Consider the following 26,395-nt stretch of genomic DNA (forward strand, 5'->3'; position numbering starts at 1 on the left):
CATCTCATCGAGTTGCCTTGTGTGCGAAATGTGCCGTATAAATAAAGTTGCCTTGCTTTGCCTTGCTACTGTTGTGAAGTTGGTCAGCTATCAAACCTCCCACACATTCACACTGGGAACTGCTGAGTGTGAGGCATGGGCTTAGCACCGAGCTACTGTGGCTCCTGCAGTCTGAGCGCAGCCAGACACACACATGTTTCCAAGCCCATCTATCAGGTTTGGGACCTGTTTTTTTTTTTTTTTGTGATGTCATATTGTGAGGGACTTTGTGACACTGTTTGGAAACTAATATTGTAATACGTTCATGTCATCAAACATATGATGGAGCTACAGTTCTTCATTGCTTTCACTGTCAATAGATTGAGTTCACGTGACATCTCAACATTCGAAAGAGCCGATAGTTTAACACTGAGGGGGTGGGCAGGTAGGATGGTCACCGTCAAAATGCTGATATTTTTGTCAAAGTTTCTTGCTAATATCTCATTCAGTCAGTCAGTCATTACCGGGACAATCCACATGAAAGGTTACAATGTTCAGTGTCTTTTCTGTCAACGCGTATAAACTAAGGACCAATCATTTTCTCAAAAGAGTGTCCAAAAGTGGTGATAATATTCAAAAACATTTGCATGATGTTGGTCCTGTCTTCCAGCCATAAGAATAATGTGATAAATTTGTCAATTTTCTTTTTGGAACTTTCTTTCAAAAATAGCTGTGGCCCTGCTCTCCATCTGAGCTTATGTCATCATTAAAGTCTAGAACATGAACACAACCTACAGAGATGGAAGCTTCATGTCTCTGGTGCAAAGCAACATTGTCCACAGACTGACTTAAAGCCACACCGCGTAGAATTTTACCCAATAAATGTAATTGAAATACAGGCATTTATTTTATGACAGATATTTTCATCATAGAAAAATGTCTCATAAATGTACAAACAAACACTTATGAGGCTCACCCCTGCTAAGACATGACTGTAAACTTTACTGGGAGTGGGTACGTCTCCAGCTCGTCTCCATGGAGATGTGACGAAAGGCAGTAGAATTTGAGATTTAAACTGGTTAGTTTCTCATCCAAATCCTTTCTTTTATTACACACTGCAGTAACAGCATTTGTGTCATTAGGAGCATGTTTTGTTTTGCCTCAATAGTATAGTTCTAAATGTTACGCAGTGTGCCTTTAAGTTAAAAGTTAGAGAAAAGAGCAGAGTGGAACAACTCCATTAGCCGCTGAGTCACTACTATGGTCACTACCGGTAAATTCATCAAACACAGTGTAGTGAACAATTGACTAAACTAAAATGAAAAATACTGGAGATATTGTTCCCTTCAGGGCATTTGGACTCTTCAGTATGTTAGACGGATTTACCAGTCGTGACTTGGCAGTTAAGGGAGTTCTGTTATTTCTTAGTTTTTAGATCGCGTTAGTCTACCCAGAAACATGGCAGACATCCATGGCAACAGCCAATTCATCAGATTCCATCCCGAACTCGAATCACTTTTGAAAATACTCGTCAGATTGATGCTTTACTTGAAATTGAAATCCAAATCCAGTCAGCCCCAAAAGCTTATCGAGCAAACGATAACTGAACCATCTCATTAGCTGCGCCTCGTCAGTCAAAGCTCATTCAAATTTCCATTTAGAGTCGTTTTTGTATCCATTTAAGTGTGCAAATAAATGACGTTGAACTTTGTAAGAGCTGTCCTCCCTGTTAGTCAACACGACATGGGAGAGATGGCAACGCAACAGAAAACACTCATTTGGTGATCAGCTTTTACAATCTAAGTAATCCATAAAACATTCATCCGTCGATGTCCAAACGCACAAAACAATGTCTGGACGCTTCAACAGTTTGCACTGAAAATGTATAAAAAAGCTGCATTTAAATTACAATCAACCACAATGACACGACCTTCGAAGAAACGGTAAATGTGTTCGGAATATGGCGCATATACAATGGCGGGTGGGGGACGAGAATGGCCAAATGAACACTGGACTGATGGAGCCAGAAACCTCCTCCGCAAAAAAACAAAACAAGACTTTGACACAGAGAGTCAAGGCCATTGTTCCTTCGAGCCAGGCACGGGACGCGCTGTAGGACTGTCTCCAGTAAAGAGAGAACGGTCCACTGGAAAGGCCCGAGAACGAACCCCGCCCTCTTCTGTGGTGTCCAGGAGTCAACGAGCCATCCCAAAACGGCGAGAAAAGGCGTCTCCAGAGCGCGGTGGGAGCTATACCATACGGGAGTTGGACTCTGACGGGAAGTGTCCCAGGTTCTGCTTGTGCCGGCGTCCGCGCTGGTTCTTCGGACATTTCCTGGAAACGAGTAAAACAATTCCGGTTTGGGGGAGAATATTGTGCAGTGGAATTTGAGAATAAAGTGATCAGATGACAATGAAACATCAGAGTTCATTTGGTCTTGTGTTAAACGTGTTAAACTTTTCTTTTCTGTCTGACCAGGCTGGTGTTTCCATGCCTGACCGTTTCATCTGCTCACTTTCTGCAGTTGGTCACATGTTGTTGTCTTGTTGGCTGATTTACACGGGTTTTGGTGCTGTGTTTGTGGGGACAGCAGGCGGCACGGTTGTCCTACCTCCACTGGTAAGGAAACAGAGCTGAAACCTGAGTAAATCAGCCGACAACATTTGCAAGATGACAGTGAATCTGAGCCGGGGCCCATGAGGTTGGCTGTCAGACTGAGAAGGAACGCACTGCTAAAAACAATCGTTTTGCGGAGAAAAGAGAATGATCTGATCACCATCTGTGTTCTTTCAGGCTGACACAGACAACGTTTGAAAAGGAGGCTTTGGGCCAAATTCAGTTGAGTAAATTGTTTCTAAGTATTAAACAATATTTATTTCACAGATCAGTGGTTCCCAAAGTGGGGTGCGAGGCCCCTTGGGTGGCCTTAGAGCAGGGTTTTCAGGCCAGTCCCAAATTCAAGGCTTTTGTCCCAGATCCCAAATGTAGCCAAAACTCTCTAAAAAATGTATATTCTAGTCCCGCATCAGTGCCTCAATTAAAGGTCATATATCATGCAAAATCGACTTTTTTTTAACCATGTTGTTTTGCTATTTCCTTCTCAAAAACACCCCCAGAGTGGTTTGGTCCCTGCGGAGAAAACAAACGCACCCCCTGAGCGTCTGAACAGATGTCATGTTTGCACTGAAGGATGTGAAGAAGGAGCTCTTTCTAACCTACTCTGGACACGCCTGTTCTTTTTTCTTACCTAACGACAATGTCATGGTGAAAAAAAACACGTTTGGCTGAGAGAGTTACACCCCGCCATTCCGACACCCCCCCACTCCGACACCCCCCCATTCCGACATTGAGGTCCAATTGTCGGAGTGGGGGTGTTTCCAGTTGTTATCAAACGTCCCAGCCCTCCCACATTTTTTCCCCCCTTTGTCGGAGTGGTGACACTTTTATCTTTTGTGCAACGTCCCACCATTCCGACATACGTTAGTTGTTAGTTAACGAACCCTAGCCTTACCTTAGCCCTGACCTTAAGGACCAACTGTCGGAACAGCGGTGTCAAAATTGGTGGATTGTCGGAATGGAGGGTTGTCGGGTGAGAGGTACAGAACTTTATTCAACCTTCGTAAAGAAGAGGCCACTCGCTAGAAGTTGACCAACCTTCACCTGAATCAAAGTGGAGTCACTTTTACAACCAACACAAGTCCCATAATGTGATGGAGCGGTGAGTCAATCAAAACACATGTTGTGTGTTAGCATGTGTGTTAGCGTGAGTGTTAGCTTGTGTGTTAGCGTGTGCATTAGCCATTTATGAAGCTGTGTTGCAGATGTCAACTCCTTATAACTGCATCGTGAAGTAACTTCACTTATTGCTGTGATATTTATATTTATTTTACTGCAAATTTTTCATGGGCGGATTAGCTCGGAGAGAGGGGGCGGAGTTAACTGAATCGAAGCGTTGTGTCTTCCAGGTTTGCAAAATACCTCCAGAAAATACTTATATTTCTCACAAAAAATAGTACTCCATTGTGGTAGAGGTAAAATATATCATATAAATGCCTATACTTTACGTTAGGATGGCTAAAATAGCAGGATACAGATCCTTTAAAGGAATAGGCCACCGTTTTTATATACTGAGATATGCTCTTACCTCACTTTAGTCGAGTTAATATATCCCCGTCTGGTCTTTGTCCGTGCGCTCTGTCAGGCAAACGGAGCACATACGCAGCCTCTCCCACATGTCACATAGCTCCAAAAAAGCTCACGATAGAAGCTACCAAGCTCTTCCACGTGTTCCCTATTTAAATAAAGTTACGTGAAGTGTTTTCATGCGAAGTATATTTACACAGAAATGTAGCATGTCGATTTTATAAGCAAATAAAAAGGGGGACTATATTGTGAGGCGTAATGATACGAGGAGTAAAACGTCCGCGCAGTAACTCCTAAAGACTTACCCCGCTCACTTCCGTCAATAACCTTTAGGAGTTACTGCGCGGACGTTTTGCTCCTCGTATCATTACGCCTCACAATATAGTCCCCCTTTTTATTTGCTTATAAAATCGACACGTTACATTTCTGTGTAAATATACTTCGCATGAAAACACTTCACGTAACTTTGTTTAAATAGGGAACACATGGAAGAGCTTGGCAGCTTCTATCGTGAGCTTTTTTGGAGCTATATGACATGTGGGAGAGGCTGCGTATGTGCTCCGTTTGCCTGGCAGAGCGCACGGACAAAGACCAGACGGGGATATATTAACCCGGCTAAAGTGAGGTAAGAGCATATCTCAGTATGTAAAAACGGTGGCCTATTCCTTTAAAGACCAATACGCACCAAACGTCTCTGTTGAGGCTGGTTATTATTGTCTGAGCGAGCGCTAGAACACACGTGTGCACGGTGATGCTCCGCCCTGCAGATAATACAGGGGTCTGAGACAGTGACTGACACAGGGATGACTGTAAACTTTGAGGACAGAGACGAGAGCTGCAGTACAGTAAATGATCAGCTGAAACGACACTTAAAGCACTGGCTAAAGCCGCGTGGGGCGGCGTGGGGCAGTACCTGGTGATGCACAGGACCACGGCGGTGATGATGGCGATCTGCACGGCTCCGATGATGGCGGCGATCAGGACGTAGTGCAGCTTCTGTCCACTAGGGACGACGTAGAGCACGTTAAAGTCCTGTGGCTCGGTGCACTGAGGGCCCTTGTATCCGCTGTCGCACCTGGAGACCACAGACACATTTTTAGACTTCTCTCCATTCTATCAAAGTCAAAGTGCACACAGTCATTCATCTTATAGCGTTAATGCTGTCACTATACTTCCCCCCAAAAGGCATTTAGAACAAATCCAAAACACAGGAGAATGACTGGCATTTTTGATTTGTGAGGTTTATCTCTCTGTCTCGAACTGGCGGACGTGCGCTGGAATCAGTGCAATAAACGGAGAGAATGACTGTTCGAGCCGTAATTCAGTTTCCCACTTTTGTTTTAAATAATGAAACAGAGAGAGTCCATTGCAAATCGGTTTCCGCCTTAGGACATGGCAAACAAACTGTGGAGCTCGTTCTGTTTTCAGGAAGCATTAGGCGGGAAGCATCCTGCGACTGATTGAAGGTTTTTTTTTAAGTGAAATGACTTAAAAGCAATGGTACTTTTAACTGAGTACATATTTGGGCGACTCTCTGCACCTGTTGTGACATTACAATGTTATGGCAGCTTTCACAACTATCCCAGCTCCAATGTGCCACAAGTCATTCGACAATTTACAATTACACAAGATGATGTACATGATTTTTCATTCTCCTAATTAGCCAATTTGGGATTCTTTTTTGGGAGGTGACTCTGTACGGCTGGTCTGTCTATTAAGGAAAGTAGGAAACGATTTTAACATAATTAAAATATAGAGGTGGATGGGCGTGGTCTGAGCTCACAGGGACAATACATTTTCTACTATGTGTGATTGTTTTTGTTCTCTATCAGATCTCTATCAGATGGACTCCATTTAGCTCCATTTGCATCTGTTTTGGTCCTGATTTAATACCTTGCTTGGACATATTTTGACGAGAAACATTTGCTTACGTTTTTTGTTTGAATTCAGTGGAACAATATCCTTATTTATTGTATGTATGGCAGTGGTAAGGGTTATCATCCATGTCATATGTGTCGTGCAGGCTCAGGGGATGACTGGACTCTCTGCAGAAGGCCCAGGCGTTGTGTATTGTGCATATGGAGGGCGGGGTGTGTGTTTAACATTTTATTGTGTATAGTGTCTTTTGTGACGCCTTGATTGTTTTTTGACCTTACAGTCACAGTTATATAAAAAGAAAATGAAACTTCTCTGACAGGCCCCAACCAAATTCTAATTGTGATTTTCTTTAACTTTGCCTTACTGTACGCTCCACATTATTCTACATAGTTCTTCCTCTGTTTTTGTCCCGTTTGATGGTTGTAATGTTTGCTTTGTTCTTGTGTGTGTGGGAAAGTGAGCATTCCATCTTTAGCTTCTCCCACAGCGCGTCGCGTGGAAACCAAGCATGTCAGTATTCGTGAAAGGATATGAAGCGTGGCCATGTTGGAACGATTTCAGACAAAATCTCCACACGTCTCCAAACAAACCTTATAAAAGGAGAGTTTGGAATTGTTTGTACTTGGACATTAAAACTAAGGAAATCTGCCAAAAACCTCTACATTGACAGCTGTGTGTCTAAAACAGGGGTGCCCAAAGTGGAGCCTGCGGGAACAATTCCGTTGGCCCGCCAGAGAGTGACCTACTTTTGCACCGCATAATATGGTAAACACCAACTCTCTCCCATTCATTCTCAGTGGTAAATATGGATGCAGTACAATTTCTGGCCACCAGCGTCAAATTGGGGGCGCTGTTTCAATCCTTTCGAAAAGTTAAGAAAACACTGTTGTGGTGTCTAGGTTTTTATCAGAGCGTTGTAGCATCAACTTGCCCAGTTTTCCGACTTTTATTTCAAAGGTTGTTGACGTCAACAAAGGTGGGTGTTAAAAATTGACTTATAAAATAATTTATGCTGAACTGACACTTTCAAAATGATCTGATAGGGCATTTTCTCTGAGTTACTAAATGAATGAGGCAAAGTCACTGTAGGTGCTGCAGATACAGGTGTTGTTGTTGTTTACATTTTGCACTATATTTCTACAGTTGTTGATTTTGTTTGACGAAAACTAGGCTTTTGCCTTAGTTAACATTGTATTAATGTAACATGTTATTTGCATAGATGAATCAAATGCACATGTAAACCGAAAGTGAAATAATATTATAATACAATAATAATATTATTATTTGCAGTTATATGTGTTTCACGCTTGACATCGCCGTGTTTGGCCCGCCACCCACAGGAACTTTTTCATTTTGGCCCTCGGAGACAAAACGTTTGGACACCCTGCCCTGGTCTAAAAGGACTCTGTAAATGAAAACATGCTGCGTGGACGCGGCTGACCTGCAGGTGGCGGTGTTGTACTGCATCTCGCAGGTGCCGTGGACGCAGTAGCCGGCGTAGCCTCCAGAGCAGGGCACAGGGGCCCCAGAGCGAGGGCCCTCCCCCGGCTCCACTGCTGCATCTGTGGACAGGAGAACAGGTCAGCGCTACAGGCACTCCACAAACTACAAATACAAAAAAAAGTGCATCTTTCTCTTCAAGCAGAAACAGCTTATTATTGATGTGGCAGCCTCATGTGATCAGAAAAATATGATGAACTCGGGCCGTCTGTTTGTTAAACCACAAACTGATGGTGCAGATTCACAACCTAAAACTTCTGGGCTGGAATAAAAGAGCAGTGTTCTCCGTACCCAGGACCTTGAAGGGACTGTTGTCGTCTTTCTTGCCCATCTTGTCCTTGTCAGCTGTGGACAGAAGGAGGCCGTTTTTAGACAAAAGAGGACATTTATCGCTGTATCATTCATCTTACAGTCAGCATCTCTGAACAGCCACAGAATCTCATTGTCCTGCTCCTCGTGAGAGAGAATGTGTCTGAATGGGCCCGGCCGATAATGTCAGAAATGAATATCTCAATGTTTTGGGAACTTTCTGGAGAATGACGATGAAGTGATTGTTTTTTGCAAACCATCAGAAATATGCAAAAATGTACAAACGTCTTAAAGGAACAGGCCACCGTTTTTAAACACTGAGATATGTTCTCACTGTAGCTTAGACGAGTTGATATGTAGCTGTCTGGTCTTTACGACAGGCGGCGTTAGCATATAGCCTCTCCCAGCATAGCTATAGCTCCAAACTGAGATCTTTCCCTATTTAAAGTGGTTACGTTATTGTTCACACCAGGGGTGGCAAACACGCGGCTCTCGGCCAATCAGAGTGCGGCTCTTTGTATGACTGAATATGTTTAATACAATGTGGTTCTTTGCAAAAGAATTGGTACATATTTCCCATAAACTTTAACAGTCTTAAAGAATCTTGACCATAAATCCAACCATAGTCCTACAGACCCTGTTTTCATCTCTACACGCATGAATGAGAGTCTGTGTCTCCCTCCTTTTGGAGGCGGCGTGTAAAAGGTGCCTGTGCAGGCAAGATCGTGGCTCTGGGATCAGCTTCTGTGTGTTTCAGGTTTCTGATCAGCTACTCTTTATTTGATGAAAGTTGGCATCTTGGCCTCATATTTACAGAAAAGATCAAAATTAGGAAAGAGAAAAAAGTGGAGCTCTAATGAATGAAGCGCGACATCGTAGCGTGGAAATACATGTGGTAACTGTAACAAATGCAACATAAAACCGACTCTCAGACGTCCTCCACAGGCTCCTGATGAACGTTTAGGAACTTTGTGCAGCCGAGAGTGCGTTCTCTGCACAGTCCAGTCAGGACCGAGCTGCAGGCACTGAGCCAATCAGAGGGGGGGCTCAGTGGACTCACAGGATCAAGGTTGAACATTTCGGCTCTTGGTCTCTGACTAGTTAACCACCCCTGCCCTAGACCATTTGACGAGACCCCCCCCTCCCCCAAGGCATTTTTCATATCTAATATCGTTAGATATTAGATATGAATGATTTCGTCTTTGTGGATGTGAAAGGCCAGTGTGCCCAGTATGTGGTGAGGGGCTGGCAGTGATCATCTAATCGAGAGGGACATTTTGACACCGTGAAACAAATGCGTTTGGCTCAAACGAATGCTCTTCGTCTGCATTTGGGACGCCTCAACAAAGAGAAACACTTCCATCACATTATGTGAGTCTGACATAGAAATGATGATCCTCTATCAGACCATCAGTCCTAACTCAGAGTTGTATGAACTGTTTGGAGTCCTTTATACAAATGTATGTGGCCCTTGATGTGAAAAAGGCCCCCCACCCCTGCTATAGCTGCATGTCAGTTTAGCAGGACAAACGGTTTCCTTTTCTGAAGTAACATTAGCGAGGCCGTGCGGTCCTGACTGGAGGATGGTGAGGCGCTCCGGCTCTGACCTGCGCAGACGCCCAGGTGGCGGACGTCGATCTGCTCCTGTTTCATGCAGGACGCCTCTCGGACCAGGCAGGGGTTGGAGTACGAGTGTCCGTCTGTGGCACACACCGGGTTCTCATTGTGGCCGCTGCAGTCGATGTTACAGATGCACCTGGACACACACGCACAGTCTTGTACTTGTACCTTAGTGAGGACACTCATAGACATAATGTATTACCCAGACCCCTTACCCTAACCCTAATCCTAACCCTAACCCTAATCTAAACCCGATTCTAACCCTAACCCTGAAACCACATCTTGACCCTCAAACAGTCCTTCAAAGAAGTGAGGACCACCCAAAATGTCCTCACTTTACAAAAATGACCTCATTCTGTTGGATCAAAACTCAAACTGGTCCTCACAATGTTGTAAGTACAAGAACACACACACACAGGCCTGGCCTGGCTCAAGCCCCAGTTTAGTCCAACTCTATCCTCTGGGATGTAGGTAGCGCTGCATACTGTTCAATTTCTTTTGATTCCAGTACTTTAACGGTACTTGGTTTTTGATACCGATACCTGAGCGATACTTTCTTCTGATACCTATGCAAAACTATGTGTCGTCTTGAACCAGGAAATAGAACAATAATGTGTAGAAGAACTACAAATGCACAATATCGGGTTCATCTCCAATGTGTGAAAAGTGTGGAGTAATATGGGGGAAAATTGGGAGAAATAGTGGCAAAAAATAAGGATTCTTTTGGGGGGAAATGGGTCAAGAAAAGGGACAAAAAAGCGGGGAAATAGGGAAGATATCAGTAGTACAAAATGAGCAAATATTAGTGGGTAAAAATTGGGAAAATGAGAAAAAATTGTGGTAAAAATCAGAAAAAAGTGTAAAAAAATGTAGGAAAATAGGGCTGAAAAAAAAAAAAAAATAGGGACAAAAATCTGCATAAAGTTTTGATCAAAACTTGGATCCAAAGATACAATGTGTATTTTTTTGTACCTGCTTTTGATATTTATATATTTTTTTCCCAATACCCCACACTGGTATGGTTTAACGGTAGCCAGCCCCAGATGTAGGTGCAGAATCCTCCTCACCAGACGTCCTCCGAGTCCTCGTCACACTCCGCTCCGTACTTGCAGGTGCTACATTTGGTGAACTTTCGGCTCTGGTCGGACGTGGAGCCCTCGGCGTCTGCGCACAGAGACAGGGACCCTCAAACAAAGTCCTTCAAATCCAGAGCAAAAGCACCATCTACTCACCATCTCCGTCTCCTGAGCCAGAGCCGGGATCTGACGAGGGACAGAAGAGAGGACAGGTCAGGTATTATTTTATTATTAGTATTATCTTTTTTTATTAATATGGCTCCAGAGATCAACGCTTCAAAAGTAAGACTCAAACTTTCTTCCTCAAAGCCCAAACTCCAAACAGTGACCAGTTTCTGCCACAGGAGGCGCTGGTGTCCATTAAAGGAGGGCATTATGAAAAGTCCTTGTTCCAAATGTTCTCTCATTAAAAACAGACCTGCAGTTGTGTTTTTTCATGTCAGTCTTCGCTCACTGCATGCTCTATTTTCATCATTTCTTCTCAAAGGGGGACGAGAGGAGGGGAGTGGGAGGGGTGTGGGAGGGGTGTGGGAGGGGCTTTGGGCGCATTCGCTTAAAGAACCAGGAGGTAAAAGTGCCGGATATTTAGTTTGAGCTGTAGTGTTTTCTAACCTAACAAAGTGTAAGAAAAATGACACAGACCCAGGGCCTCGGACTCACTCACAGGGACCCGGGGCATGAAGGTTTCACAGAGGCCCCCCCATATTAACTATTTGCACATTAAAAAATGCAAATGTGTTTTTCATAAAGTACATGAAAACGTCTGGTTCCCGCTGTAAGTGATATTGAATCATTGATTTTTTTTCTACAGTCCCTCTCTTTGCTGATTTTGGCAACCAATCAGAATCCCCGGTGCCATCACTTTGACCAATGAGAGAGACCAGATTTCTTGTGCGACCCGGCCTGTCAGGTCCAATCAGGAGGGGAGGGGGCCGGACTTGGTTGTTTTACTTTTCAGATCTATCCCTCTCTGAGTATCACTTTAAACTTCGAACAGTTTTTATCACAGGTTACGTTTTTACTTCTATTTGAGTAAATCTGTAAAAGTTTCATGGCGACATATGAAAATTATACTGGTACAAATTTTGATTTTAAAACTTCAATAACTTTCTCTTGTGTTTTTTTTGGGGTGTGTTTTGGATGAATGTGATTTTATGTTGTTTTTTCAGTCGATCAGACTTTAACACTCCAGTAACCGAATACTTACCCCTTGCTTGAGTAAATATTTTGAGACTAAATTGTTATAAACAGTTATATAATTGCAGTGCTCGTCAGAGGGACTGCACGAGGCGGACCAGCCCTCTCTCTCCGATCTTTACTGCTGGCTCCACCGCTCGCTTTAATCCAGTGTTAATTACGAGCTCCAAATTAGTATTGATCGTCAGCTCAATCGGAGGAAAAATCAGTGCAATCTGGAGTAGCGTCAAACTCTCCAGGACCTCGGCCGAGTGTGGGGAGGAGGACCTCGGCCACGTCCAGGGAAGAGGACCACGGCCGAGTGTGGGGAGGAGGACCTCAGCCGAGTGTGGGGAGGAGGACCTCGGCCACGTCCAGGGAGGAGGACCACGGCCGAGTGCGGAGAAGAGGACCACGGCCGAGTGTGGGGAGGAGGACCTCGGCCGAGTGTGGGGAGGAGAACCACGGCCGAGTGTGGGGAGGAGGACCACGGCCGAGTGTGGGGAGGAGGACCTATGCCGAGTGTGGGGAGGAGGACCTAGGCCGAGTGTGGAGAGGAGAACCTAGGCCGAGTGTGGAGAGGAGGACCTAGGCCGAGTGTGGGGAGGAGGACCTCGGCCGAGTGTGGGGAGGAGGACCTCGGCCGAGTGCGGGGAGGAGGACCTCGGCCGAGTGCGGGGAGGAGGACCTCGGCCGAGTGTGGGGAGGAGGACCTCGGCCGAGTGTGGAGAGGAGGACCTAGGCCACGTGTGGGGAGGAGAACCACGGCCGAGTGTGGGGAGGAGGACCTCGGCCGAGTGAGGGGAGGAGGACCTCGGCCGAGTGAGGGGAGGAGGACCTCGGCCACGTGTGGGGAGGAGAACCTCGGCCGAGTGCGGGGAGGAGGACCTAGGCCGAGTGCGGAGAAGAGGACCACGGCCGAGTGTGGGGAGGAGGACCTAGGCCGAGTGCGGAGAAGAGGACCACGGCCGAGTGTGGGGAGGAGGACCTCGGCCGAGTGAGGGGAGGAGGACCTCGGCCGAGTGAGGGGAGGAGGACCTCGGCCGAGTGTGGGAGAGGAGGACCTAGGCCGAGTGTGGGGAGTGAGGGGAGGAGGACCTCGGCCGAGTGTGGAGAGGAGGACCTAGGCCGAGTGTGGGAGAGGAGGACCTCGGCCGAGTGTGGAGAGGAGGACCTAGGCCGAGTGTGGAGAGGAGGACCTAGGCCGAGTGTGGGAGAGGAGGACCTAGGCCGAGTGTGGAGAGGAGGACCTAGGCCGAGTGTGGAGAGGAGAACCTAGGCCGAGTGTGGAGAGGAGGACCTAGGCCGAGTGTGGAGAGGAGGACCTAGGCCGAGTGTGGGGAGGAGGACCTAGGCCGAGTGTGGGGAGGAGAACCTAGGCCGAGTGTGGAGAGGAGGACCTCGGCCGAGTGAGGGGAGGAGGACCTCGGCCGAGTGTGGGAGAGGAGGACCTAGGCCGAGTGTGGGAGAGGAGGACCTCGGCCGAGTGTGGAGAGGAGGACCTAGGCCGAGTGTGGGGAGTGAGGGGAGGAGGACCTCGGCCGAGTGTGGAGAGGAGGACCTAGGCCGAGTGTGGGAGAGGAGGACCTCGGCCGAGTGTGGAGAGGAGGACCTAGGCCGAGTGTGGGAGAGGAGGACCTCGGCCGAGTGTGGAGAGGAGGACCTCGGCCGAGTGTGGAGAGGAGGACCTAGGCCGAGTGTGGGAGAGGAGGACCTCGGCCGAGTGTGGAGAGGAGGACCTAGGCCGAGTGTGGAGAGGAGGACCTAGGCCGAGTGTGGAGAGGAGGACCTAGGCCGAGTGTGGAGAGGAGGACCTAGGCCGAGTGTGGGGAGGAGGACCTAGGCCGAGTGTGGGGAGGAGAACCTAGGCCGAGTGTGGAGAGGAGGACCTAGGCCGAGTGTGGAGAGGAGAACCTAGGCCGAGTGTGGAGAGGAGGACCTAGGCCGAGTGTGGAGAGGAGGACCTAGGCCGAGTGTGGAGAGGAGGACCTAGGCCGAGTGTGGAGAGGAGGACCTAGGCCGAGTGTGGGGAGGAGGACCTAGGCCGAGTGTGGGGAGGAGAACCTAGGCCGAGTGTGGAGAGGAGGACCTAGGCCGAGTGTGGGGAGGAGGACCTAGGCCGAGTGTGGGGAGGAGGACCTAGGCCGAGTGAGGGGAGGAGAACCTAGGCCGAGTGAGGGGAGGAGGACCACGGCCGAGTGCGGAGAGGAGGACCACGGCCGAGTGCGGGGAGGAGGACCACCCGAGCGTGAGGAGGCACAGAGGGGGAGGGTTCCTTCTTCTACAATTTTTCGTCAACACTTTAAACTGATAGTCAGTGAGATTGCCCAATGAGGAGAGTGAGAGAGACAGAAAGTAAACGGTTAAACCCCCTTCTCCTTCTCTCCTGATTGGATGTGACAGTCTGATTCTCCGTCTGAAGCTTGTGATGGCATCGGGGAACTTTAGAAAAAATATTATTATTTAATAGTTGTCACATTACATCAAATTGCAGGCCCAAGCGGTCAATCATACACAATCTCTTACATTTGTAAAACATCTAAACTTGCAGACTATCACTTACGTATTCTTGTGAAACATTTGTGGCGTTCCACTTGTCCTCAGAGGTGGAATCATGAGGTCAGACTTGTAAATTAAAAGAGAATTCACCTTGGTAACGGGGGTAGCAATGTCAACACCGCGTGAGGAAACCTGGTCCGCATGATGATGCTGATTCCTGTCATAATGTGTGTTATTGATACTGAAGTGTGGCTGTGGCCTCACCGTGAGTGCAGGGCCCGTCGGACACTTTGCTGATGAGCCGCTGCTGTTTGCACGAGGCCTGGCGTCGGTAGCACTCGTTCTGGTACGTGTCTCCGTTGGAGCCGCACACCGGGATGTAGTCCTTATGGCACTGCAAAAACAAGGGCGTCTCAGCTTCGAGGGGTCACCAATGAATCAAAACTACAGAATGCAAACACTGCACTTATTCATCTCCATGGAGTCTTATTATTATCAAACCTGCAAACGCTCTCTTTTCTCAACCACTGAGCTTCATTCAGGCTTTTGTAAATACAGCATTGGTGTTTCATGTTTCATTTTCAGCCGTTTCTGGTTCTAAAGAGGAAAACTACGATGGAGCTCGCCCTCGCCTCCCAAACAACAACGCTCGGTCAAACTCTTGGCTTTATGTGGCTGAGGAAAGCTGTACAACTAATCTATCACAAGTTCACTGCACAAGAACTCCTAAAGCAAACGAAGATATGGTTCTATAAGTCGACTGTGGGCCTGTAGTTCAGGCTCAGTATTGTTCCCTTTAGCTGTAATGTGCTATGATTGAATACATTTACTGGAATCGGGCTGTTTGTGAGTTAGCTGCTTTTTTGCTGACTCAGTTTGTGGAATGGAGCATTCCTCATCGGCAAAAATGATGGCTAAATGAAGGCTAATAGATGTTTAATATTGTAACGGATGAGTCTCCAACGCAATACTTTGATAATAAACATTACCCAACACTCATAGTAACATCCAGCAGGCATCATGATTGTTCTTATACTGTAGGTTACATCGGGTGACCAGATGTAACATCGGGTGACCAGACGTAACTGGGACCGAGAAAGAAGTTAACCATGGTATTTCATAGTAGTATTTCACTTCACTGATGCAGCTTTGAGCAATCGCGTTCACTTTGGTCCTTTTAGCCGAAGCTCTGATCTGTGTTTCCTGGGTTTTTTTCCGTCTTGGATGGAACACAAACATTTTTAAAGCCCATAATCCATCCACTGACCCGTTATAGTCACAAATGACATCAGTTTTTCGGCCTCAGGTTAGGTTTTTGTGCTAATCTCTGTATTCCATGAGGCTCATGATTTGGACTTCCTGTCATTCTGTTAAACCAGGCCTAAGGATGTTACACCAGCTCCTGCCGAGGGGCCACTTTTGAGGGAGTGAACTTACGTATCAAATGATAACAGTGCCTATATAGCTTTCAGAAACTGTCACCAACACACACTCATCAGCTACTTTGTACCAAGATGTCTGCACAAATACAAATGATGTTCCAACCAGCCTCAGTCTCCCAAAAACTGTGGACAGAGAGGCACCAGGACAAAGACATCAGAAAGACAATACCCTTCAGCAAACATTTGGCCACTACTGCTCACAAAAGTCCCCTTGGTCTATTGAAATTTCTGTCCGGCCCAGTCTCTCACTTCTGTCCTGTCTTTCCTTTACACAAACATCATTTTCGACTTATCAAACACCATTCCTGAGGTGCCCAGCAGAATGTTTTAAGGCTCAATTCTGCATGATTTTCACTTTAAATGGATCGAAATGTGTACCCCCTGTTCATCCATCTATTCCGCTTCAGCAAACGCATGTGTGCACATAAAAAGCGCTGAGAGAAGGCCGGGCTGTTGGCCTACAGTCACAGTGAATTACGACGGGCTCTTTGTGACGCAGAGGTGTTTATCAGCAGCACACACTCCGCACTCACAGGTTTGAATCCATATTCTATTAAGCCCCAGCCATCAATCTGAGCGCCCTCTGACCTCTGCGCGGCACAAGCCACGGCCCGCTGGAGGACAGGTCACCCCACAGCCGGGTCTACAGTCATCTTTCTGTGGGACAGGCCACTTGAGAGCAGTTTGATTAAGTGGTGGTCTGTGTTTCAGATGTCTTTAGGATAGTCCACTCCGGCCTGCTAGGGAAGTGAGCGCTGTAGGACTTTTAAGAAAGTAAACTTAACAATCTCTATTTTGGTACATGGATTGCCTTTGGACACTTACCTGGAATTGGCAGATGCACTTGAGCTGCGCGCCGTCGTCTCGACACACCCCTCCATATCTACAGCTCCACTCGTCACACACACGCAGGTCACTCTTCCTCTGGGACAGGTCTGCGGGGACAGAGGGGGACATGTTAGACAGGATAGAATCTCTAAGTATATGCAAAATGTATTTCCCACAGACTGGGCTGACTGAAGCATGCAGCAAATGGAAGAGCTTATAAAGTTGTGTTTTCACTGTGTCCAGTGTCCTTCATCTCTGACGTTTCACGGATTGAAACATTGGTACCTTTACGTTAAAGTCTATTCTTCAGATGTCCCTCCTTATCTACAGCAGCTCACTGAGCTGAGGAGCAGCAGCTCCAACCCGAGCTCAGGGCCTCCTCCTGCTCTCTGCGCCCAAAGTGCCTGAGATGGGAAGTCTTCCAGAATGAGTTTCACTTGACAGAACTGACACTTGATTCTTTTGAATCAGGACAGATGTGCAACAGTCATTCACCTGCAGATGTTCAGTGTGTGCATACACTGCGTTCCAAATGATTATTGTATTTCAGTGTCAAAAAGGTAAAAAAAAAAAAAAATTGTTGTCAGATGAGTCCAGTTGAGGAAAAACTACTGAAAAAGGATGTTCCACATTATTAAGCAGACCATAATTTTCAAGCAATATGGTAAAGAAAAATGATCTCTGCTGACGAAAAGCGTGAAATAGTTGAATGCCTTAGACTAGGTGTGAAAACCTTTGTTGTTTCATGAAAGATGAAGCGTATTCATCGTACTGTTAAGAGATTCGTGGCTGATTCAGAGCCTAGCAGGGGTTTGTGCAGATAAAGGCACAATATGAACGGTTTCTGTCAGACAAACACATCAGATTAAGAGAACAGCAGCTACAAAGCAGCAAACAGGTATTTGAAGCTGATGGTGCCTCAGGAGACTCCCGAACATCAAGGTGTAGGACCCTCCAGAGGCTGCAGTTGTGCATCAACCTTCTATCCGGCCTCCCCTAAACGGTTCATTGAAGCTGATGAACAGAAACGGCTGCAGTGGCTCAGAAATACATGAAGACTCATTTTCAAACAGTCTCTCTCTCTCTGTAACTCTGGATGGTCAGATGGATGGAGTAGTGGATAGTTGGTGAATGGCCACCATGTCCTAACAAGGCTCTGATGTCAGTAAGGAGGGGGCGGAGTCATGTTTTGGGCCAGAATCATGGTGAGAGAGCTGGTCAGTCCCTTTTAGGATCCCTGAAGGTGTGAAAATGACCTCTGAAAAATATGTGGAGTTTCTGACTGACCACTGTCTTCTATGCTACTTTTCCCTAACAAGATCCTCTTCATCATGACAACGCACCATGTCCTGCTGTAAAGAAAACCTCTGCATCACTGGCTGCTATGGGCATAAAAGGAGAGAAACTCATGATGTGGACCCCCTCCTCCCCTGACCTCAACCCTATTGAGAACCTTTGGAGCATCAACAAGCAAAACATTTATGAGGGTGGGAGGCAGTTTTCATCCAAACAGCAGCTCTGGGAGGTTATTCTAACATCCTGTAAAGAAATCCAAGCAGAAACTGTCCAAAAACTCACAAGTTTAATGGATTTAAGAATTTTGAAGCTGCTATCACACAAGGGCTCCGATGGTCAAATATAACTCGACCTGTTAATACTTTTTTGATTGAAATATCTTTTGATTTCAGTAAATATGACCTCCTAATGCTACAAATACAACAAATGACCATTTTAAGTTAATTACAAGCTTTAAAATGTATTAAAACGAGGAGTTGCATAATAATTTGGAACAGTAGATTTTGAGTTTTTTATTTATTTTTGAAAAAAAAACTACTGTTTTCACTTTTTTCAACCATATTCAATGATCCTCTAACAGTTTAAGACTTGAAAATCATGCTGACTGTGATTTGAGTTGACAGTTTAGGAAATCAGAGAAAAATGTAATTTGTATAATAATAATGAACGTGGTGTATTTTTCATGTTTGTGTCTGTATTTTTGCCACTCTTGAAAAACAGATTTTTAATCTGTGTAAGTTTTCATCCTGGTTAAATAAAAGTTTAATTAAAAAATGTACTTTGTCATCTGGTCACGATATCGCCTCGAGAACTTAGTTGTCCGCCAATAGCAGAGAATGAACTGCACCAAATGTGCACGTACATACATGTCCTACAGTCACTCATCTGTATTCACACATATCCTCCACATTCTCCTGCCTTTGTAGGAGGCGCATGTGCTACTATGGCTTTGATCAGTTTAAAGGAAACATATTATGCTAAATCAACTTTATTGAGCTTTTAACAAAAAATGTTCCCTCATCAAAAACAGCGGGACATTCTACTTTGAATGTAAGAATTTTTGGATATTCAAGTGGACATTGTCCTGCTGGTGGCACATGTTTGGCTTCAGTTTAGACCAATCCTGTCCACTTTGTTTGTTTCTTCTTCTACAGCTGAAGCTCCAATCTGTATTTGCTTTATGTTGCTATGTAAAAGATTTAACAGGGAAGTGTTGGTCATATTTTTAAAGCCCTGACTGTCATTTCTCTGACAGTTAGTAGTAAGAGCGGTTGTGGATGAAAAGGTGAAAGACAGTAATTACCCAAATTCCCTAAATCAGTTTGACCAATGTGAACCCAAAATGTCAGCGCGGCGGCGGCAGCGGCGGCGGCGCCCGAGAGCAGGTTAATGAGCCGGACTAAAGCCATGAGATGAAATAGCGTTTAAACTAGGCAGGTCTAAACCGTCTGCTGCTGGGCTCTTGTTGCAGAGAGGAATATTGATCCGACATAAATCCCATCGCGCTCTATTATTTATGCCCTTGTCTCATTGTTTTCGTCGTAACCACGGCAACTGGCCCCGATCCATCCCCTTATCCCCACACTTGCATCGTTGCACTCCATTGTTCTGCATAACCAGGAGAAAAGACAAACCAAAAACCAAACAACCACAGACGCCAGCGTTTCTTAAGACAACCCGGCTGAGGCAGGAGTAAAGCAGGTGTAAAGCAGGAGTAAAGCAGGTGTAAAGCAGGAGTAAAGCAGGAGTAAAGCTGGAGTAAAGCAGGAGTAAAGCTGGAGTAAAGCAGGAGTAAAGCAGGAGTAAAGCAGGTGTAAAGCAGGAGTAAAGCAGGTGTAAAGCAGGAGTAAAGCAGGTGTAAAGCAGGAGTAAAGCAGGAGTAAAGCAGGAGTAAAGCAGGTGTAAAGCAGGAGTAAAGCTGGAGTAAAGCAGGAGTAAAGCTGGAGTAAAGCAGGAGTAAAGCAGGAGTAAAGCAGGAGTAAAGCAGGTGTAAAGCAGGTGTAAAGCAGGAGTAAAGCTGGAGTAAAGCAGGAGTAAAGCTGGAGTAAAGCAGGAGTAAAGCTGGAGTAGAGCAGGAGTAAAGCTGGAGTAAAGCTGGAGTAAAGCAGGAGTAAAGCCGGAGTAAAGCAGGAGTAAAGCTGGAGTAAAGCAGGAGTAAAGCTGGAGTAAAGCAGGAGTAAAGCAGGAGTAAAGCAGGTGTAAAGCAGGAGTAAAGCAGGTGTAAAGCAGGAGTAAAGCAGGTGTAAAGCAGGAGTAAAGCAGGTGTAAAGCAGGAGTAAAGCAGGTGTAAAGCAGGAGTAAAGCAGGAGTAAAGCAGGAGTAAAGCAGGAGTAAAGCAGGTGTAAAGCAGGAGTAAAGCTGGAGTAAAGCAGGAGTAAAGCTGGAGTAAAGCAGGAGTAAAGCAGGAGTAAAGCAGGAGTAAAGCAGGTGTAAAGCAGGTGTAAAGCAGGAGTAAAGCTGGAGTAAAGCAGGAGTAAAGCTGGAGTAAAGCAGGAGTAAAGCTGGAGTAGAGCAGGAGTAAAGCTGGAGTAGAGCAGGTGTAAAGCAGGAGTAAAGCTGGAGTAAAGCAGGAGTAAAGCCGGAGTAAAGCAGGAGTAAAGCTGGAGTAAAGCTGGAGTAAAGCAGGAGTAAAGCAGGTGTAAAGCAGAAGTAGAGCAGGTGTAAAGCTGGAGTAAAGCAGGAGTAAAGCAGGAGTAAAGCAGGTGTAAAGCAGGAGTAAAGCTGGAGTAAAGCAGGAGTAAAGCAGGAGTAAAGCAGGAGAAAAGCAGGAGTAAAGTAGGAGAAAAGCAGGAGTAAAGCAGGAGTAAAGCAGGAGAAAAGCAGGAGTAAAGCAGGAGAAAAGCAGGAGTAAAGCAGGAGAAAAGCAGGTGTAAAGCAGGAGTAAAGCAGGAGTAAAGTAGGAGAAAAGCAGGAGTAAAGCAGGAGTAAAGCAGGAGAAAAGCAGGAGTAAAGCAGGAGAAAAGCAGGAGTAAAGCAGGAGTAAAGCAGGAGTAAAGCAGGAGAAAAGCAGGAGTAAAGCAGGAGTAAAGCAGGAGTAAAGCAGGAGTAAAGCAGGAGTAAAGCAGGAGTAAAGCAGGAGAAAAGCAGGAGTAAAGTAGGAGAAAAGCTGGAGTAAAGCAGGAGTAAAGCTGGAGTAAAGCAGGTGTAAAGCAGGAGTAAAGTAGGAGTAAAGCAGGAGTAAAGCAGGAGAAAAGCAGGAGTAAAGCAGGAGTAAAGCAGGAGTAAAGCAGGAGTAAAGCAGGAGTAAAGCAGGAGTAAAGCAGAAGTAAAGCAGGAGTAAAGCTGGAGTAAAGCTGGAGTAAAGCAGGAGTAAAGCTGGAGTAAAGCTGGAGTAAAGCTGGAGTAAAGCTGGAGTAAAGCAGGAGTAAAGCAGGAGTAAAGCAGGAGTAAAGCAGGAGTAAAGCAGGAGTAAAGCAGGAGTAAAGCTGGAGTAAAGCAGGAGTAAAGCTGGAGTAAAGCTGGAGTAAAGCAGGAGTAAAGCAGGAGTAAAGCAGGAGTAAAGCAGAAGTAAAGCTGGAGTAAAGCAGGATTAAAGTAGGAGTAAAGCAGGAGTAAAGCAGGTGTAAAGCAGGAGTAAAGCAGGAGTAAAGCAGGAGTAAAGCAGGTGTAAAGCAGGAGTAAAGCTGGAGTAAAGCAGGAGTAAAGCTGGAGTAAAGCAGGAGTAAAGCAGGAGTAAAGCAGGAGTAAAGCAGGTGTAAAGCAGGTGTAAAGCAGGAGTAAAGCTGGAGTAAAGCAGGAGTAAAGCTGGAGTAAAGCAGGAGTAAAGCTGGAGTAGAGCAGGAGTAAAGCTGGAGTAAAGCTGGAGTAAAGCAGGAGTAAAGCCGGAGTAAAGCAGGAGTAAAGCTGGAGTAAAGCAGGAGTAAAGCTGGAGTAAAGCAGGAGTAAAGCAGGAGTAAAGCAGGTGTAAAGCAGGAGTAAAGCAGGTGTAAAGCAGGAGTAAAGCAGGTGTAAAGCAGGAGTAAAGCAGGTGTAAAGCAGGAGTAAAGCAGGTGTAAAGCAGGAGTAAAGCAGGAGTAAAGCAGGAGTAAAGCAGGAGTAAAGCAGGTGTAAAGCAGGAGTAAAGCTGGAGTAAAGCAGGAGTAAAGCTGGAGTAAAGCAGGAGTAAAGCAGGAGTAAAGCAGGAGTAAAGCAGGTGTAAAGCAGGTGTAAAGCAGGAGTAAAGCTGGAGTAAAGCAGGAGTAAAGCTGGAGTAAAGCAGGAGTAAAGCTGGAGTAGAGCAGGAGTAAAGCTGGAGTAGAGCAGGTGTAAAGCAGGAGTAAAGCTGGAGTAAAGCAGGAGTAAAGCCGGAGTAAAGCAGGAGTAAAGCTGGAGTAAAGCTGGAGTAAAGCAGGAGTAAAGCAGGTGTAAAGCAGAAGTAGAGCAGGTGTAAAGCTGGAGTAAAGCAGGAGTAAAGCAGGAGTAAAGCAGGTGTAAAGCAGGAGTAAAGCTGGAGTAAAGCAGGAGTAAAGCAGGAGTAAAGCAGGAGAAAAGCAGGAGTAAAGTAGGAGAAAAGCAGGAGTAAAGCAGGAGTAAAGCAGGAGAAAAGCAGGAGTAAAGCAGGAGAAAAGCAGGAGTAAAGCAGGAGAAAAGCAGGTGTAAAGCAGGAGTAAAGCAGGAGTAAAGTAGGAGAAAAGCAGGAGTAAAGCAGGAGTAAAGCAGGAGAAAAGCAGGAGTAAAGCAGGAGAAAAGCAGGAGTAAAGCAGGAGTAAAGCAGGAGTAAAGCAGGAGAAAAGCAGGAGTAAAGCAGGAGTAAAGCAGGAGTAAAGCAGGAGTAAAGCAGGAGTAAAGCAGGAGTAAAGCAGGAGAAAAGCAGGAGTAAAGTAGGAGAAAAGCTGGAGTAAAGCAGGAGTAAAGCTGGAGTAAAGCAGGTGTAAAGCAGGAGTAAAGTAGGAGTAAAGCAGGAGTAAAGCAGGAGAAAAGCAGGAGAAAAGCAGGAGTAAAGCAGGAGTAAAGCAGGAGTAAAGCAGGAGTAAAGCAGGAGTAAAGCAGGAGTAAAGCAGGAGTAAAGCAGGAGTAAAGCTGGAGTAAAGCTGGAGTAAAGCAGGAGTAAAGCTGGAGTAAAGCTGGAGTAAAGCTGGAGTAAAGCTGGAGTAAAGCAGGAGTAAAGCAGGAGTAAAGCAGGAGTAAAGCAGGAGTAAAGCAGGAGTAAAGCAGGAGTAAAGCTGGAGTAAAGCAGGAGTAAAGCTGGAGTAAAGCTGGAGTAAAGCAGGAGTAAAGCAGGAGTAAAGCAGGAGTAAAGCAGAAGTAAAGCTGGAGTAAAGCAGGATTAAAGTAGGAGTAAAGCAGGAGTAAAGCAGGTGTAAAGCAGGAGTAAAGCAGGAGTAAAGCAGGTGTAAAGCAGGTGTAAAGCAGGAGTAGAGCAGGAGTAAAGCAGGAGTAAAGCAGGAGTAGAGCAGGTGTAAAGCAGGAGTAAAGCAGGTGTAAAGCAGGAGTAAAGCAGGTGTAAAGTTGGAGTAAAGCAGGAGTAAAGCAGGAGTAAAGCAGTTGTAAAGCAGGAGTAAAGCAGGTGTAAAGCAGGTGTAAAGCAGGAGTAGAGCAGGAGTAAAGCAGGAGTAAAGCAGGAGTAGAGCAGGTGTAAAGCAGGAGTAAAGCAGGTGTAAAGCAGGAGTAAAGCTGGAGTAAAGCAGGAGTAAAGCAGGAGTAAAGCAGGAGTAAAGCAGAAGTAAAGCAGGAGTAAAGCAGGAGTAAAGCAGGAGTAAAGCAGGAGTAAAGCTAGAGTAAAGTAGGAGTAAAGCAGGACAAAAGCAGAAGTAAAGCAGGAGTAAAGCAGGAGTAAAGCAGGAGTAAAGTAGAAGTAAAGCAGGAGTAAAGCAGGAGTAAAGCAGGAGTAAAGTAGGAGTAAAGCAGGAGTAAAGCAGGAGTAAAGCAGGAGTAAAGCAGGAGTAAAGTAGGAGTAAAGCAGGAGTAAAGCAGGAGTAAAGCAGAAGTAAAGCAGGAGTAAAGCAGGAGTAAAGCAGGAGTAAAGCAGAAGTAAAGCAGGAGTAAAGCAGGAGTAAAGCAGGAGTAAAGCAGGAGTAAAGCAGGTGTAAAGCAGGAGTAGAGCAGGAGTAAAGCAGGAGTAAAGCAGGAGTAAAGCTGGAGTAAAGCAGGAGTAAAGCAAGAGTAAAGCAGGTGTAAAGCAGGAGTAAAGCAGGAGTAAAGCAGGAGTAAAGCAGAAGTAAAGCAGGAGTAAAGCAGGAGTAAAGCTGGAGTAAAGCAGGAGTAAAGCAGAAGTAAAGCAGGAGTAAAGCAGGAGTAAAGCAGGAGTAAAGCAGGAGTAGAGCAGAAGTAAAGCAGGAGTAAAGTAGGAGTAAAGCAGGAGTAAAGCAGAAGTAAAGCAGGAGTAAAGCAGGAGTAAAGCAGGAGTAAAGCAGGAGTAAAGTAGGAGTAAAGCTGGAGTAAAGCAGGAGTAAAGCAGGTGTAAAGCAGGAGTAAAGCAGGAGTAAAGCAGGAGTAAAGCAGAAGTAAAGCAGGAGTAAAGCAGGAGTAAAGCAGGAGTAAAGCAGGAGTAAAGCTGGAGTAAAGCAGGAGTAAAGCAAGAGTAAAGCAGGTGTAAAGCAGGAGTAAAGCAGGAGTAGAGCAGGTGTAAAGCAGGAGTAAAGCAGGAGTAAAGCAGAAGTAAAGCAGGAGTAAAGTAGGAGTAAAGCAGGAGTAAAGCTGGAGTAAAGCAGGAGTAAAGCAGGAGTAAAGCTGGAGTAAAGCAGGAGTAAAGCAGGAGTAAAGCAGAAGTAAAGCAGGAGTAAAGCAGGAGCAAAGCTGGAGTAAAGCAGGAGTAAAGCAGGAGTAAAGCAGGAGTAAAGTAGAAGTAAAGCAGGAGTAAAGCAGGAGTAAAGCAGGAGTAAAGTAGGAGTAAAGCAGGAGTAAAGCAGGAGTAAAGCAGGAGTAAAGCAGGAGTAAAGTAGGAGTAAAGCAGGAGTAAAGCAGGAGTAAAGCAGAAGTAAAGCAGGAGTAAAGCAGGAGTAAAGCAGGAGTAAAGCAGAAGTAAAGCAGGAGTAAAGCAGGAGTAAAGCAGGAGTAAAGCAGGAGTAAAGCAGGTGTAAAGCAGGAGTAGAGCAGGAGTAAAGCAGGAGTAAAGCAGGAGTAAAGCTGGAGTAAAGCAGGAGTAAAGCAAGAGTAAAGCAGGTGTAAAGCAGGAGTAAAGCAGGAGTAAAGCAGGAGTAAAGCAGAAGTAAAGCAGGAGTAAAGCAGGAGTAAAGCTGGAGTAAAGCAGGAGTAAAGCAGAAGTAAAGCAGGAGTAAAGCAGGAGTAAAGCAGGAGTAAAGCAGGAGTAGAGCAGAAGTAAAGCAGGAGTAAAGTAGGAGTAAAGCAGGAGTAAAGCAGAAGTAAAGCAGGAGTAAAGCAGGAGTAAAGCAGGAGTAAAGCAGGAGTAAAGTAGGAGTAAAGCTGGAGTAAAGCAGGAGTAAAGCAGGTGTAAAGCAGGAGTAAAGCAGGAGTAAAGCAGGAGTAAAGCAGAAGTAAAGCAGGAGTAAAGCAGGAGTAAAGCAGGAGTAAAGCAGGAGTAAAGCTGGAGTAAAGCAGGAGTAAAGCAAGAGTAAAGCAGGTGTAAAGCAGGAGTAAAGCAGGAGTAAAGCAGGAGTAAAGCAGGAGTAAAGCAGGAGTAAAGCAGAAGTAAAGCAGGAGTAAAGTAGGAGTAAAGCAGGAGTAAAGCTGGAGTAAAGCAGGAGTAAAGCAGGAGTAAAGCTGGAGTAAAGCAGGAGTAAAGCAGGAGCAAAGCTGGAGTAAAGCAGGAGTAAAGCAGGAGTAAAGCAGGAGTAAAGCAGGAGTAAAGCAGGAGTAGAGCAGGTGTAAAGCAGGAGTAAAGCAGGAGTAGAGCAGGAGTAAAGCAGGAGTAAAGTAGGAGTAAAGCGGGGCCATGTGTGGGGGAATGCAGGATGTGGACGGTCTCTTCTCTGAGCTTTATTGATTAAGTCTCTGGGTTTTCGATTACAAAAAGGACCAAAAATAACCAATATCTGGGGCAAAGACTAGAGATCGGGAAGAGCTCTTCATGTGGACGAGGAGACGCACATTTCTCTCTCCAAATGTTCAGGTTTTGGGTCCAACAAACAAAAATCCCTAAACTTACCCATGTTTGTCTATCACAGTGACTCCATTCATCCTCACACTAGTGTATACTGTATATATGATGTAAATATATCTCCACACAAGCAGCACCTACAGACTCCAAACTTGGCCTCATCAGTAGCCTACATTCTTTTCCCTCATATTTACATCAGTAATGTTCAGCAATAGTTTCAAATGCATTTGTCTAAAAGTATCATTTTCACTCATTCACCGACAGCGTCTCGCCTTCATCCATAATAAATGAACACAAGTGATGAATTATTTATGAAACACTGACAAAGCTTTCCCCATCATTCGTTGAGCATTCAAAAGCAAGAGAATAATGAATAGCTTGTTCCACTGTTCTAGACCACCCCGGAAGTGGCCAACGGGTGGCGCTGTGGAGTCTTGCTAATGGGGAAAGGAGGCTACTCCCTGTTAACCTGTCACCTCAGCCTCCAAAGATCTTTAATAAAGCTGGAGACAGGACGTGGCCTCAGTAACACGATGGCCCAGTGCAGAATAATCAAACAGAAACACCACGGATTCACACGGTTCTATTTTCAGTTATTTCATGACTTTGTTTTCGTGTAGTAACTGATTTTATCTGGACTTCTCCAGTCCCATGTTAACAGATAGGAGAAAAGG

The 26,395-nt window shown here is 45.6% G+C and overlaps 1 protein-coding gene across 1 annotated transcript in view; it reads right to left on the reverse strand.

Annotated features, from left to right (window-relative positions):
• Positions 1 to 1,515: 1,515 nt before the first annotated feature.
• The window catches only part of tmeff1a (transmembrane protein with EGF-like and two follistatin-like domains 1a), a 30,350-nt gene continuing 5,470 nt past the window's right edge, over positions 1,516 to 26,395 (reverse strand). Inside the window, exons 2-10 of the mRNA XM_079570168.1 lie at positions 16,448 to 16,557; positions 14,445 to 14,574; positions 10,662 to 10,691; positions 10,497 to 10,593; positions 9,417 to 9,565; positions 7,792 to 7,845; positions 7,442 to 7,562; positions 5,036 to 5,197; positions 1,516 to 2,313 (exon numbers count right to left, since the gene is read on the reverse strand). Coding sequence (XP_079426294.1) covers positions 2,229 to 2,313; positions 5,036 to 5,197; positions 7,442 to 7,562; positions 7,792 to 7,845; positions 9,417 to 9,565; positions 10,497 to 10,593; positions 10,662 to 10,691; positions 14,445 to 14,574; positions 16,448 to 16,557 — 938 coding nt within the window. The 3' untranslated portion in view covers positions 1,516 to 2,228. The remainder of the gene's footprint in view (positions 2,314 to 5,035; positions 5,198 to 7,441; positions 7,563 to 7,791; positions 7,846 to 9,416; positions 9,566 to 10,496; positions 10,594 to 10,661; positions 10,692 to 14,444; positions 14,575 to 16,447; positions 16,558 to 26,395) is intronic.

Source organism: Gobius niger (assembly GCF_951799975.1).
Source record: "Gobius niger genome assembly, chromosome: 13".
Taxonomy (NCBI): Eukaryota; Metazoa; Chordata; class Actinopteri; order Gobiiformes; family Gobiidae; genus Gobius; species Gobius niger.